We start from the raw sequence: 15,617 nt of genomic DNA on the forward strand, positions 1-15,617 counted from the left end.
TGATGAAGGGGTGAGTTGGTAGCCATGGTTACCGACAGATTGAGCTGCGGATGAATATTTGGCCCGATCCGACATTTTTTTCATCACCATCTAGAATCCAGCATGGGTTGTTTGACAAGAAACGGGATCCTTGTTACTCTTTCTTTCTCTTTTTTCCCATTCCCATCCACTTTTGAGTAGCGATGACCAGCCATGATATCACATCATCCTCATCGGATATCGAGAAAGCAACCACCACTATAGACGATAATGATACAATGACACAGGATCCATTACACACTACCCCGTCAACTAAGCCAACTACTTCACCATGGCAACGACTTATACCGCGTATCCTTGCTTTCATTGTCATTGGATTGGTCTCGCTCATGCTGTCATTGACATTGGCACGGCATGTACTCGGCATTGAACTTCCCCATACACTTGAAGATGTGAAGAATACAGCAACCCACCTCGAAGATATGGCAAGCACAACCTGGGCCGAGTCCCTCAAAGTAGCAAGCGTATTTGCTGCATTGTACCTATGGCAACAAGCATTTTCTATGCCTGGCTCAGTGCTGTTCAATCTACTTTCTGGGCATTTGTATGGTATCCTTGTGGGCACCTTATGGACGAGTTTCTTGACAGCCCTAGGTGCGACGTTGGCCTATGGATTAGCAATGTTGGTGGCAGAACCGTTTCTCGAGTTGAATTGGGTATCTCGGAAGGCTGCAGCCATGACTCGGCAGATGCGGCGAGAACAATCGGTTGGCCTATTTTGGTGGTTACTCTTTGTCCGCTTGTTTCCCTTTACCCCTTATTGGTAAGTAGATGCACATGTATGGCTATATGATAACAATGCTGATATGAGAAATAGGTTCATCAACATGGTATCCCCCTTCTTGAATATCCCCATTGCCCCGTTCTTTTGGTCAACCTTTCTGGGATCGATGCCGTACAACTTTATTTGTGCACAAGCGGGTGCGGTGTTGGGCGAACTGAGTTCGACAGCGGATATATTCTCCGTTGGCCTGGTCATCAAGTTGCTACTTGTATCACTCATCTCTCTGGTGCCTGTCGTGTGGGGAAAGAAAATCAAACGCATTGCAGCACGTTATCTCGGTAGACCATCGATGAATGACGACGAGGAAAAAGAGGACGATGACATGGAAATGGCTGAAGCAACCGCCACAACATCTACATCACCCTATACACGCATCCCCAACACTGTACAATAACTACTACAACAACAACACATATCCTTTTCATCCATCCTTTACTATCTACATATTTGCATTTCATCCTGCTTTTCATTGTACACGGCAGCACATGATCCCGCCCTTGACCCCTACTTTACACCATCTATTTTCTATTTCTAGTTCGCTTCGTAATCACATTACTTTTAGAATAATAGCAATATACTGTACCATGATGATCCCGGTTGATATTGAGATAAGCTATTCTAGCTACATGCTAAAAGTGTCTGGTCAATGACAGCAAAGACGGAGATCTAGCCATGGTGTGATGACAACACCAATCGTGTATAAAAGCGGCTAGATCGTATTATGCATGCTTCTCACGAGTCAGGGGAGCTATAAAATAATACTTTATGAGCCGTTTGTTTGTTCTGGCATGGGGTAAGTAGCAAGTGAAACTATACAACTCTGTTTTTGTTTTCCTTTTTCCTTCTTTTTTCACTTTCTACAACTATACACAACCATGACAACCGATGCTCTTATTGCTGCCGTAGACCAAATGCACCTATTTGACCTTGCGTCATCCACACCATTACAGATACCACACATACTACGGCTTCCAAACGAAATCATCGAAAGCATCATCAGCGAAGCATCAAGGATACAACGACGAGGAGCGCCACAATTTCTCGGATGGGCTTATCCTGAGCATGAAGCACAACAATTGAGATCACTCGCGCTCACATGTCGGCGTTTCTATGTTTTGTGCGCACCTTACTTGTGGCGAGATAAGGAATTTATTCTACCAAGAGAAGACGACGAAAAATTGCAAGGACAAGAAGATGTCCAAATGGCCACCGATATATTATCTCGGCAACAGACAATTCTAAAACAGCCATTTGGATGCTTTGTGCGATCGCTATGTCGTGATTTATCAAATGGACCCCACTACAACATGAACAACTCTCGTCTCATGGCCCAACTTGTGTGTAACTTACGAGCACTGCGGATCGATTTCCACCCAAAGGCACGTGCAGAGCATTATGGATTGTCATTTTTCATTGAGCATTGTCCTCAGCTTAATGAATTGTATCTTGAAAATTGCCGTGACACATACAACGATTTCGATTCAGTTGTTCGCTGTGGACGTCGCTTGACATCATTGACGTTGCTGTGTTGCACCATCAAGCAGTCGACATTGAATGGTATTGCACAACTATGCAAGCGCACCCTTCGACGACTTATGCTACAGCGGGTGCTTATCGAACCTGGTGATCCTGATACGCATGATTCACACAACATGACCAGCGCCACTATGACTGTCAGCCATGTACTTCCCATCCCGATTCCCTGTTACACACAACTACTACACCATCAACAGCTTACCCAACTTGCACTCTCGGATCCTTTATCGTATTCATTCATCGAGCTCATTGTGCGTGGTTCACCACAACTATCAAAGTTGGCTATCATTGTACGTGAGACGGATACTGTTTGTTGTACGCACGCATTACTACTCCTTGCCGAGCTCAAGGAATTACAAGTGCTGTCGCTTGCATTCAGGAACGTTCATCCACTATCGACTGCCTACGAAAGATTACCATGTCGTGCTATATCAGGTGCATGGCAACACTTTGCTGATCGCCTTCCACAATTACGACTTATTCATGTCTCAGCATCACAATTGTTGCTGCCTGCAGATTTCTTCACTCGTTTACTTGACGCTCATCCTCATCTCTCACACATCATGTTCCATCATATTGCATACGTCAAGAGCAACAATGAAGTATTTGGAGGATACCCAGCTATCAACAACAATACACCTTCCATAACCACTATCTATCGCTCTGAACTCGCTAATGCCAACAATGGCCTCGATGCATGGAAGCACGACCCTGGTTACGATAAGCGCTTTTTCACCTTTGAGCAAGCATATGCTCGTGGTTTCCAATGCTTCGATGAAAATGACCGAGTGTGCTTTGTTATGGGATTCGAAGATTGGCTTAGATCAGATTAATGCGACTAGACCACCACCACCACCATCATCATTACAAGCAGTAGCGCACCTCTAGCAGCGTATATCAACCTTTAATACACATGTACATGTCATCATCACTATGCATTCCCAAATCCAATACCAAACAACGATCAAAGTTATACTACGTGCTTTATTAAGTCAATAAGCCAAATGACCAGTGCATCCAAACTATCTTGTTTAAAAGTGCAGGAGATGTAAAATTGCTCTGGTTGTGCCGCTAGAAGGTCGACCAAGATGCTTTAGGCTGATGGTAGAGAATGACCCTTGACGTATCACAAACGTCAAGCATGAGGCTTTGTGAATACACACGTACTTTCGATTGCGCTCTTGAATCTCACATAGCCATATACCATGTTTTTTGGTTGTGCAGTCTTGTGATAACTCTGCTCTATTAACGACCCCGTGTTTGGTCATAAAATTTTGAGATATGGGTGTCTTTATGTTTTCCATATGCTGCAAGCGTGATGCTATATGAAAAGTGGTCTTTGCTCCTCGTTGATAGCCTCACTCATATGAGTCAAAATGCAGTAAGGACTTGTTTGTGTAACTCAAAACCAAGAGGACGGGGCTTGAAGGGTCAATGTTATTGGCGGATAAATGCATGATTGTAGCCCCCCTTTAGAAAGGCCCGGCTATGATAGCCCGTATAGAGTGGTTTGTTCTTATACAAAGGTTGCATAAGATAGCATTAGCTGAAAGTTATCAGAGGTAAACATGGGATGTTCATGTACTCGTGGAACATTGTATCATAGCTCATCCTTTCTTAACACAATGAATTAGGCTTACAATGAACCAACTTTATTATGTAACAAGCACTATGTTGGATACAGTATCGTCACTCTCGAATCAATGTAGTGCATACAAGCGTTCGAGGACCATCACTGCCTTTCGCCTATAAGTAAGTGAACTAGGAAACTGTGACAAAAGAACCAGAGCATCTCGATACGATGATGACCCATCTCACTTTCCAACCTTCAAGTTTCTTCCATTCCCCCTTTCAATCCAGAGACCAACCAAGTGATACACATCTTGCGCATATGAATTGATTGTACTATGCTCTTTTTAAACATTATATTGAATTCAATGGAAAGTCGAAGAATAGCACATGGTAGAGTGGATGTTTATCGAGTAAGTATGATAAAGGAACAGCATTGTAAATTGGATAAGCTAGGGGTGAATCACATCGAGCCAAGGGGGGTAATTGTGCCATTGTATTCGTGGTTGCTGCCGTCATAAACATTCTTCATCCATGATTGTAGAATAGCTGCTGCATGCATTGACTTGAGTATTCCAATAGCATCCATGGCTGTAAAGCACCTTCTTTCGTCAACTCCATCCCATCCACCATCATCCTCAGCCGTTTACACGTGATCCATCCTCCTTGTTGACAACGCGTAACCATAGCGACATTCCAGCACATCTCATCACTGCACTTGATTGCATCCATCCATAAAATCCGATATGTTGATTGACAATAGCCATGTGATCGCTACTGGTATGCTCCCCTTTCCATCCGGCTGTTGGTCAAATCCTTTCTTGGTCATTGTCTTCCATCTCAGCTCGGCAAGGTGAAGATTGCTTGTATTGCGTTGATTTTGATAGCTGATATGATATCCCATCCATTGAAACCTGTATGTATCAAAGCAAGTTGTTGCAAGTAACATGAGACAATGGAGTAAAGATCTTGTGATAACAACAGCTGCTGTTATGTTTGATCGTGGCAGAAGAGTGTGCAAGAGCGTGTGTTGTAGTAGAACGACAAGGCTGTGAACGTTGTTTGAGACAATGGAGTAAAAGACATTGCTAATAGCAGCTGCTGGAATGAATGCTGTTACGATTGATTATGGCAGAGGAGCGTGTACAAGAGAAGGTGCAGTGTCAATGGAAGGCGTGTGTTGTAGTGGGGTGTGCACAGGCCATGGACCTGCCATTCAGTCAAAGTCATTCAGATCAAGGCAGCTGCAGGAATGACATGATGGGTTGAAGCAGGACAATGGTTCGCAGGTTGTAGTTGTATGTACTTGAATGAGGCAACAGTTGAGAATGAGAGGAAGAGTGAAGATGCTGGGAGTGGAAGGAAGTGGAAATTAAATAGGTGGGACACCTCTTGTCTAAATGCATGAACACTGTATATGAAACCTTGATATTGAGATTGCCCCTCTCGAACCTGAAACTTTCACACAACATGCTCTTGGACATGCTGATCAACTTTGTCCTCATGGATCTTCCACGCTTCATTATGAAAAATTTGAGGACAAGTACTTTTGCCGTAAGCAAGATGGAGCTGCTTCTTCCTAATGGATGATGTCGAGGGCTCTATCTGTAAGGTAAAGAACCAAGTGAAATGCCACGTGGTGGTTACACATACATGCCCTTGACATGTTGCTGCACAAATGGATGGTGGGGAAGGTATGCTGAAAATTGTTATAGGTAACCATGATACGGTTTTAAGTATAGTATATGTAAAGAGAAGAAGCAATAGGTTTGCAGAATAAACATGAATCTCATCAGCTCCTGCGTAATGCATAGAGATCCATTGTCAATTAACATGTTTGCTATAAAGCTACTCGGGTGCCAAGCTACACGGAGCTATTGAATCAAGGTCACGTAGCTTTCTTGTTTTGGATATACGACTTGATGTGTTTGCAATCATGCCATTTTAACAACCAACACGGGATGCTTGATCTGATACAATCTTGGATACTTGAAATAGTCAGCACAAAAATGACAGGTACCAATGTTAGCGGCTCTTTGCATAGCAAGGCGCTGTTGCAATTGTTCGTATGGTTGACCCAATAGATCACCTTGAGCAAATCCACATGCGTGTGCAATCTTACATATACCGATCCAGATTCGGCGATTTGCTCCGCGCGCAATAGTGGTATGCCTTCCCACTTTATAGCATGTTAACAAAGCATCCATGCAAAATCAACATGAATGCACTCTGCGTATCCATCATCAAAACATGTACATGAGAATTGTAGTCCCATTGACTAGGCTGAGAGCTTTTTAATGGACAAGTGATGTTAGCTACAGCCGCCTCAATTGCTCTATTTTCGCCAATGGGTGTTGTTAGTAGGACACAATTATCGAGAAAACAACGACAACCACTCCCCTGCATGTGCAGATATCATCTAATTTGACATGACAACATATATAGTAACATGAACACACAGACAGCTTGCACGCGCACATTGCATGTACATCAAACATAGTTTTGGGTCTTGTGTTTTTAATTAATTGCGAGGAGGAAAAGGGTATGTCGAGAGCGGGAGATTTGTGTGTGTGTGTAAGATGTGTGGGGAGATAAAATGGGAGCAAGGCATGGAGATTAACCAAATCGGGAAGATTGTGTGTTGCGAATCCCAAGAATGGAGCATTTGCCCTGTCTTGTGGCACGCCGGCGGAAGTATGGAATACTTTTTTGCTCTCTTTTCAACAAAACAAGCAGTCAAGAGAAGGTCAGGAATCTTTGCGCTCGTGTATGGAACTTGTAGGACAAGGCTGAATTGAATTTACACATCGCATCGTTTGTCCTTTCTGAAAAAGGATTATCCTTTCCAAGAAGAACTTTACGCAATCACCGTATACGACACTCCTTTCACTTTCTGTCAAGTTGTAAGCAAGGAGTCTATCCGGCAGGGAGTGCAAGGATTAGCCCAGCTAGTATTAGCGTGGATGTAGAACTATGGAGCCAAGTTACACGCTGCCATATCTTGTGCTCACCAAAACCTGCTAAACCTACAACCATGCGTACTAAAGTATAGATGTGTGTAGGGATGATCCAATAACTGATTTACTTTCCCGCTCAGAAAATCTGGTTAATGCGCAATAAATTAGCACATCATGTTGAGTTTCCTAAAAGGAAATGCTGTATCCCTGTCAAAATCTTATATAAGGAGAGATCCCAAGCATCATCTTATTCCCATTATCAAACACCCATTCCCTTCATTCAAACAACCCATTCCATTTCCTTGAAACAATCATCATGAAGTTCTCTCTCATTGCTGCTGCCACCGTTGCCCTTGCTGGTCTTGCCTCTGCTAATGCCATCCAACACGATGTGCACTGCATCAAGTACGCCACCGGTAGGTTTTCTTATATACATCTTGTAATTGAATCGATCACTTATTTATATGTTATTAGCCGAAGTTGCCCAATCTTGTGTCGAGTTTACTGAGGCCAATGGTGTCAACTTCCGCACCTTCCAGGACATCAACAGCGGTCTTCCCTCCAACTGCGTTGTTGAGAAGGATCAAGAATACTGCATTAGCGTCGGCCACACTCGTGCTAAGCGTTGCCTTGCTGAAAAGAAGAAGGCTGAAGAAAAGAAGAAGCAAGAACAAGAGCAACAAAAGGAGGAAGAGCAACCCAAGCAAGAAGAGAAGCCTGCCAAGAAGCCCTCTGGCAATGCTCCCTCTGAATACGCCATCCCCCGCTCTGAGACCTCTGGTTTGAGACTCGTCAACAAGATCAATGAGAACTGCCAGTGGTACTATACCATTCTCCCCGAGGATGATGGCTGCTACGCTGTCGCTGAGAAGAACAACATCCCTGTTGAGACCCTTTACAAGCTCAACAAGAACCTCCACAGCAAGGAGCCCAACGTCTGTGACAACCTTGACACTGGCAAGACTTACTGCATTGGCTTGTAATTTTAATACCATCATTGTGTAATCCTTCTTCATTAGCATGCATTAGCTTTTGCTTGTGATGATGATGACGACGACGATCAAATAAAAAGAATACCATTAAGAGTATACTGTTTTATACATGTGTCAATCTACAATACATATTTACAGGTAGGAAATAATGGATTCAGGTGGTGCATCACCAGGACAATCTTCAAGTCCTTTGGGATTCTTGGTTTGCCAGTTCCATAATGAAGCACATGTCTCCTCAAGCGTCTTTGTTGCTTTCCATCCAAGTTCTTTGTTGGCTTTTTCAGCGTCAGCAACCAGTCGTGGTACATCACCAGCTCGACGACCCACAAGTTTGTATGGTAATTCATGGCCGACAGCCTTGCTGAACGCATGCACCATGTCAAGCACCGATTGCCCACGTCCTGTGCCCAAGTTGTATGCAATGCAGCCGATATGTGGATCCTTTTGGAGCTTCTTCAATGCAGCAATGTGACCTTTGGCAAGATCCACAACGTCTATATAATCGCTGTTGCATCATATCGATCAATCATTTGAAGAGGAATAGTAAATCAAGATGAGCATGTTGCTTACCGAATACAAGTACCATCAGGAGTATCATAATCATTACCAAAGATAGAGAGATATTCACGACGACCGATAGCGACTTGAGCCAAAAAGGGCATCAAGTTGTTAGGGATACCAAGCGGATTTTCACCAATGTTGCCAGAAGGATGTGCGCCCACGGGATTAAAATATCGTAGTAATGCCCCGTTCCATTCCTTGTCTGATTCACATACATCTTCAATCAAGTGCTCAATTGTCTCTTTGGTATGGCCATATGGGTTTTTGGCACCCTATTGTATGATATCATTAATCTTCCATTTATGGGGTATCATCAGCAATGAAGTATCTTACTGTGGGTGATGTCTCAGGAATAGGAACGACCTTGGGTTCTCCATACACAGTAGCCGATGATGAGAAAACGATATTCTTGACACCTGCTTCTTTCATAGCCTTCATCAATAGAATAGATCCGGTGATGTTGTCATGGAAATAGTCGAGAGGGATCTTCGTTGACTCGCCAACCGCTTTTAGCCCAGCAAAATGGATCACAGCCCAAATGGATTGTCGCTGGAATACTTGTTGCAACGCCTTCTTGTCCAACAGATCGACCTTGTAAAACGTCACTTTTTTTCCAGTGATCTGCTCAATACGGCGAATCGCTTCGTACGATGAGTTGCGTAAATTGTCGATGGCCACCACCTCGTAACCTTCATTCAGCAGTTCTATAATGGTGTGCGATCCTATTGATCCCCTGTCAGCATACGAGATTTCTGTTACAGACCACAATGTTATGCATACCAATATAGCCGGATCCACCCGTGACAAGGATCTTATTTCCAGGCATGATATAGCTGTAGTATGTGTATAAAGAGTGTGTATGGACATAAAGAACGGTCTTTTATACGAATAAGGAAGGGGTTTTGTGAACATCCCATGCGTTGTGCGATCAAAATGAATGAATGAATGTTTAATGCATTGGTTGTTTCAGAGATGCTAATGGTTTTCTAGAACGATTATTACGTTTGATAATGACAATGGATGATGAAGAGGAAGGACGTCCCACACGTTGAGACATTGGTTTAGTGAGAGTGGTATAAGCTTGTTGCTGTGATGGTAATCGTCGTGGTTGTGGTTGTGTTGAGGATGTTGCAGGTGTTGTTGTTGCTGTTGCTGTTGTGATGTGTTCGGTCTCCACTCCTCCATTCATTCCTGGTGTAGCCCAAATCTCCTTCAAATCCATGCACATTTGTGCCTTCAAAAAGTCGAGGCTGCATTGCTTTCGTGGCTCCGGTAACATCTGCTTCGTTTGCTTGATAAGCTTGTTGTCAATGTTCCGCCCATGAGTGGGATGTTCCTCGCCAAGAAGACAGCTGATGCTGGGATCACTCTCTTTTTCAAGATGTGACAACGTATCTTGAATAGTGCAGCTGACACCTTCTTCAATCTTGATCTCGTTGGATGGTGTAGTACAAGTCATGCTTGGTTCCTTACGTAACACGTGATCCACATCCACTGCTGAAAAGAACGCCACGCTCTATGCGATAATTTAGATAACCATGTTTTGTAATCCAATCCTTTCCTTGCCTCTGGGAGACTCGCCAAACCCAATTTCCAACTAAAGAGCGCACGTGTCCAAAGATTGGCAACTTGCAATGCGAGAGCCGTACGATGTTGATCCTTTTCCGACGAGAGATAACGCACTTCATCGTGAACCGAAAGCATGAAACGAGCATCGATCTTGTAGCGTTCAATAAGATGAGCCATGGAAACAATGAGCAAATGGAGATAATCGACACCCGAGCTCTGCACAACCCAATTGACGCGTGATGTAAGGAATTGTGATCCAGTGTATTTTGGCTTCAAGGCATCCGTAATACCACATCCAAGGACAGGTGTACGTGGCTCATTCGACAAAGCAATCTCTTCAAGTGCATTGAACATGTAACTCTCGCTTCCACCATGCCAGAATGTGCGCTGAAAATGATTCTTGGAAGAATGCTCCTTTTCACCCTTGGTGTTCGCATAAAGATCAAGGGCACGTGACTTTGCAGTCTCAGCATTCATTCCTTGAGCGTATTGCAATAAAAGGCTTGTAGCATACTTGACACCTGCACCGTAAATGCGTGCATAATTGAAAATCTTGGCCTTGTCACGACTGATACCCAAAATATTGGCCGTCTTGCTATGCAAATCAGTGCCATCCGCCTTTGAGCCTTGCAGTGTCATCCATCCTAGTGCCGATGCGCCGTGGAAACCAAATTGTGCGTCACCAATGATACTCGAAATCCATAGCTCTTCTGAATCAACATCTGCACCCACAATCTTGTATCCTTCAGGCGCCTGTACCATCGACTTGAGCTCTGATCCAATACGATTCGCCTTTGCATTACTTGCTGTGAGCCACGTCTTTTCAACAGCACGCCGTGTAATGGTACCCATAGTCAGCATTTGAGGTAAAATCATGCCATGACGTTGACCAGGTTGCTTGAGTGGCATCGACATGTCATGTTTCACTTGATCATCCCACACCACAAATTGTCCCAAGATACGTTCACGTGAACTGATCCAATAAGCTGACTTGGCATTGAGCTCCAAAGCCTGTTTGGCAGCATCGTATTCAGACGTCAAGATGTTGTTCTCGAATGCTCCAATGTAATTTTTGGCGAGTGGATTACCACAATTGGCCTCAGGACCATCCTTGTGTGGTACTTTGAAATAGGCGTATTGCTCATCCGCCATCACATGCATCAATCCTTGTAAATTCTCTTCGCCTAGCTTTTCACGAGCCACCTTGAAGCACCATCCTTGGCTAGGCAAATAATGCAATGGATAGCCTTGCCATTTTAAGCGCAATAGCAATGGAGCAATACGTGATCGGATTGAGATCTTGAATCGGTCGGCTTTGGTATCATACGCATCCTTGAACCACTTGGGTGCACCTTTGAGCTTGCGTTGACGAGGATTCACATACCAATCCAGTTGACTGAGCCATGGATCATTTTGCCATACATCGGGTTGATCCACAAGTTCACGTGCTTTGTCTGCCAAGTCGCATAACTTTGTATCCACCAATGTTGCAAGTTCCTCGTGCTTACGTGTCGAGTTGGCCAAATAGCGTTCCCAATTCTCATTGACGGTGAGAAACGAATTACCCATGTGAAGCATGCCTGCGAATGATACTGGATGTGGACAATTGCTTCGAAAGCGTGGTAATACATTCTTGTAGATGGCGTGTGTCACTTGTACGTCCTGCGCACAATACGTCATGCATTCATTAAAGTTGTCGCGTACATCTTGTAATGTTCCAGTTTCAAAATAGGATCGTTGGCTCTTATCCATATCAATCTTGCAATGGAATTTGGCGACATCTTTCAAGCTGTTGAGTGAGCTCACATCGAAAAAGTTGGGTCCACCATGTACAGTATCCAATCCATCAGGTCCTGATGCTGTTGATCCCTCCAATCGTTGCTTTTCCTCATTGCTACGTTTGATCCATGCTGGTCGTTGCTGTGAACATAATCCCGAAACGGCAATATGAAGACTCATTGTATCCAAATATCGAATGCCGGATGATACGCGATTGTATTCTTCTGCTATCCGTGCTCGATCATAGCCCACATTGTGTCCCACCACCATCCGTGATGTCGATTGATCCTTTTCAGATAACATTGGAATCAAGTGTACTGGTGAATTGCTTTCTCCTGTGACATAAGGGGATGTCCATGAATACCAAGCTTCTGTTGATGCTGCCACTGCAATCACTGGAAAGTGACTATCCTGCACCAAGACTTCCACATCAAACACGAGTTCATCTTCCAATGGTGCTGCAACCGATGTCGTATTCCCCTTCTTATCATATCGTGTCCATCCACTCTGTTGTATCCACTTTGATGGCTTTGCTGGTAAATCCGCCTTTGCAAATGCTTCTGATTTGGCAATGTATGGCCCCGCTTGTTCAAATCCGAGCCGCATAAAATGCTCTTCAATATCCTTGCCATACAGCTTGGGTACTGTTACATCCACAGGCTCTTGGATCTCAGTATCTTTGCCCCATACGCCTTGCCGCTCAAGATGCTCCTGTGCCAACTTTTGACGCTCCTTGGCATCTCTTGGTTGCGTTCTACGTGGTGGTGCCCCAAATACTTGTTGGTGTAGCTTAGGAGATAAGAGTTGCACATTGGCAGCATTCATTCTCACTGTATATAAACGCGGTGTTAGTCTATCATTGTTGTTCCCATGTGAAGCGTCAATTACATACCGTCATTGTTGGCGTTGGCTTTGGTCAATTGACGTGTGCTGACGTGGAGTAGGCGATAACACGGAAGGGATTGGGTTGCATTGTGACGGCAGGCGGCATGTAAAGTGTAGAGTCTTAGTCGTGCAGTCATGATAGTGTTTGCATTGTATAGAACAAAGGGTGAAAAAGGAGGGAAGATAAAGAGTGTGTGTGTGTGTGTGAGAGCGGTCTGCATATCTTTAATGGGCATTTCTTTGTATCATTATCTCCCCATACAAGCCACCTTATACCCAGGCGTAGCTATGCTGTCCCCACTTCATTGTTAGCCACGAAATACAAACATCACCCTCTTCATTCAATGATATCAGTTTTGAGATTATGGATATGTACATAATGAGGTTGTTATTATTAATCACAGGATCCATCTGCCAGAAGCTTCATAGTTCGTTTGGATAGCATACAGCTGTCAAGCGTCAACATTGACACGCCGCCATCATGCATCATGATTTCACATTATCTCATGGCTCATTATTGTAAGCTTACCGATCAATGCAGTATCATACGCTCACTAACAAAGCCTTCAAATCAATTCTCTTTTTGAAACATTTGTGTTCTTCGTCCCTCTTAAATACTTGATGGGATATACGGATTGACATCAATACAAGAGAGATTTAGTGTCTATCAAAATCGGCCTATTTGACATACATCAATTGCACCTGGCAACATTACACAGCATAGATGATTGAATTATTCTTAGTATGATGGAGTGAGTCTCCCTTCCTAACCCATAACCCATTAAATAAAGTCATCGTCGTCCGAATATGCGGGGTTTGACATTTCCCCTTTACTAGGGAAAATGTACAAAATTAGCAACAAACTACTGATGCTTGTCATCCATGCTCACTAATCATGCTATCATTTGGTTGTCAATGACGACAATGCTATTATGGAAAAGGTCTCCATGGACATTGCAGCAGTTATCGTTATGAAGGCATGCCATACATCTGCTGCCGGGATGTGATCTAATGCCGCTTCCGCTCCGACATAGTTACGACATGTGTGGTATCATTTTATTGGTATCCAATAATACTCGAATCCATTGAGCTCGTCATTTGTATTGAAGAAAGCGGTTGTGCTTTGTAACACTATTCCAAGAAATCGGCTCAACACAATGATGGCCCACATTGAGCCACGTCAATGAGATGACGTTGTCGGTAAAAAGGCAAAGCGAGCTAAAGCTGTGCCGTTGTAGTCGCCATGATGAATGTAAGCACGACCTTATCCTTCTAAACAGGAAAGTCCACACGCATGTCTCGGAGCGCGGTATCACATTCCGATTCTTAACACGAGTGAAATGAGCCATTTACATGCTACGATAACAGGTTGAATGGCTGTCCATCCCTTGTTTTCTTTATGAGAGGGAATTTTTGCTTGTTTTTCTCCAACAGGTGACGCCGCCACCGCTATTTGCCAAGAACTTCCACTTTTCCTTTCCTGTAGCTTTCACCATCATTGTCGCTTCTCCCTTCTTCTCCCGATAAAATGCATCACACAATGATTCCCTATGTAGTCTATCATCTTTGTCAAGTGCAAGAATAGCCAATCTTTATTCTCGATAAGCATCATTTTGTGCGTGTGATAGCATAGACGACGTGTTGGGCTTTTACAAGTGGAGAGCTTAAATAGAGTTTGCACCCAGTTCATGCCCATGCCTTTACATCACCTTGTCTCCGATCTTCCGTTATTCCAGGTTCATCAACGCGCATAGTTCCCTAAAAGATGTTTCCACATCCCTTTTGCTGAAAAAGAAATGATGAGAACATAAGAGAAACTCAGTTTGATTGTGTGCCCCCCATTCCCCATGGATGGCATTTTGTTGCAGTGGACATGATGGCGCTTGTGCAACGACCCTCCATGTTATAAAAGGCCACGTACTCTTCGACGTGCGATTCTTCACATTTACAATCTCTTTTACATAACATCATGAGTGGTAAGTTATCCTGCGGGTATATTATTGAGTTTTCTCTAAACTCTTGTATGGCTATCAATCATAGACGAAGAACGCGAATTCGAAGAGCAAGTAGAGGAGGAGGAACAAGAAGAACAATATGAGACCGGCAACCGTGCTCAAGGAACCGTTCGCTACGGGTAAGTCATATTATAGATGTGCTTTGAGAACATATTAAAGTGGCCATATACCTAACATCATCATGTAGTGACGTTATCTGCCTTAAGCACGCTTCCACCGGCAAGTATTTGACCTCGAAGGAGGAGGGTTATAGCCATGATGGCACCAGTGGTCAACAAATTGTGAGTAGTCGTTTTATGTAGATGATGATTATTTGCATACAAGATGACTTACATGCAATGTATGTTTATCTAGGTCTTCACCAATGACTATGAGGGCGATGATAGCCAGGAATGGCTTGTCATTCCTGTTGAAGGCACCGGCCAAGAGGACGGTGGCGAAGTTGGCTTTGATGATGAATTTAGATTGAAGCATCAGCAAACTGGTCGCTACTTGCACTCTCATCCTGATATTCCAAGCCCTGTTACCGGTCAACAAGAAGTCACTGGTTTCGGTGGAGAAGACGAGACCGATGAAAATGATATCTGGGTATTGCAAGCATTCCCTGATTATGAGTACCCCGAGGAGGACTATGTAAGTTTATCGCACATGGGTGACACACAATCATGAAAAAGAATCAACCCTTCTGATTTCTTTGCAAATAGCTCTGGCATTTGGATATTCCCCTCGTCATCCGCCATAAGATGACCGGCCAAACCTTGTAAGTTGCTAGTTGCATCACTACTTTTTATATGCGTATACTCATCACCATGAAATACTTATAGGCACAGCCATGAAGAGGAATTTGATGATGGTAACGAGGTCACCGCCTACGTTGGAACTGATGACAACGACCAATGGATCGTTGCATTTGATTAAAGCTATTGCTATT

The 15,617-nt window shown here is 43.7% G+C and overlaps 6 protein-coding genes across 6 annotated transcripts; 4 read left to right on the forward strand and 2 right to left on the reverse strand.

Moving 5' to 3' along the window:
• Positions 1 to 182: 182 nt before the first annotated feature.
• O0I10_009443 (uncharacterized protein) lies at positions 183 to 1,217 on the forward strand (the record flags this gene model as incomplete). Its single annotated transcript, XM_058489435.1, has 2 exons — positions 183 to 802; positions 857 to 1,217. The coding sequence occupies 2 exons, from the start codon at positions 183 to 185 to the stop codon at positions 1,215 to 1,217; spliced, it is 981 nt and encodes a 326-aa protein (XP_058339792.1).
• A 481-nt stretch (positions 1,218 to 1,698) lies between these two features.
• Positions 1,699 to 3,192, forward strand: O0I10_009444 (uncharacterized protein; the record flags this gene model as incomplete). Its single annotated transcript, XM_058489436.1, has 1 exon — positions 1,699 to 3,192. One exon carries the CDS (start codon positions 1,699 to 1,701, stop codon positions 3,190 to 3,192), a length of 1,494 nt encoding a protein of 497 aa, XP_058339793.1.
• Positions 3,193 to 7,201: 4,009 nt separating this feature from the next.
• On the forward strand, positions 7,202 to 7,868 carry O0I10_009445 (uncharacterized protein; the record flags this gene model as incomplete). The annotated part of the gene is made up of 2 exons (XM_058489437.1): positions 7,202 to 7,301; positions 7,360 to 7,868. 2 exons carry the CDS (start codon positions 7,202 to 7,204, stop codon positions 7,866 to 7,868), a joined length of 609 nt encoding a protein of 202 aa, XP_058339794.1.
• A 141-nt stretch (positions 7,869 to 8,009) lies between these two features.
• On the reverse strand, positions 8,010 to 9,264 carry O0I10_009446 (UDP-glucose 4-epimerase GalE; the record flags this gene model as incomplete). Its single annotated transcript, XM_058489438.1, has 4 exons — positions 8,010 to 8,382; positions 8,448 to 8,710; positions 8,772 to 9,160; positions 9,219 to 9,264. 4 exons carry the CDS (start codon positions 9,262 to 9,264, stop codon positions 8,010 to 8,012), a joined length of 1,071 nt encoding a protein of 356 aa, XP_058339795.1.
• A 123-nt stretch (positions 9,265 to 9,387) lies between these two features.
• O0I10_009447 (uncharacterized protein) lies at positions 9,388 to 12,808 on the reverse strand (the record flags this gene model as incomplete). Its single annotated transcript, XM_058489439.1, has 3 exons — positions 9,388 to 9,954; positions 10,005 to 12,616; positions 12,679 to 12,808. The coding sequence occupies 3 exons, from the start codon at positions 12,806 to 12,808 to the stop codon at positions 9,388 to 9,390; spliced, it is 3,309 nt and encodes a 1,102-aa protein (XP_058339796.1).
• Positions 12,809 to 14,640: 1,832 nt separating this feature from the next.
• O0I10_009448 (uncharacterized protein) lies at positions 14,641 to 15,604 on the forward strand (the record flags this gene model as incomplete). Its single annotated transcript, XM_058489440.1, has 6 exons — positions 14,641 to 14,647; positions 14,712 to 14,805; positions 14,874 to 14,967; positions 15,041 to 15,319; positions 15,391 to 15,446; positions 15,511 to 15,604. The coding sequence occupies 6 exons, from the start codon at positions 14,641 to 14,643 to the stop codon at positions 15,602 to 15,604; spliced, it is 624 nt and encodes a 207-aa protein (XP_058339797.1).
• Between the last annotated feature and the right edge of the window lie 13 nt (positions 15,605 to 15,617).

Source organism: Lichtheimia ornata (assembly GCF_029851405.1).
Source record: "Lichtheimia ornata isolate CBS 291.66 chromosome Unknown scaffold00055, whole genome shotgun sequence".
Lineage (NCBI taxonomy): Eukaryota > Fungi > Mucoromycota > Mucoromycetes > Mucorales > Lichtheimiaceae > Lichtheimia > Lichtheimia ornata.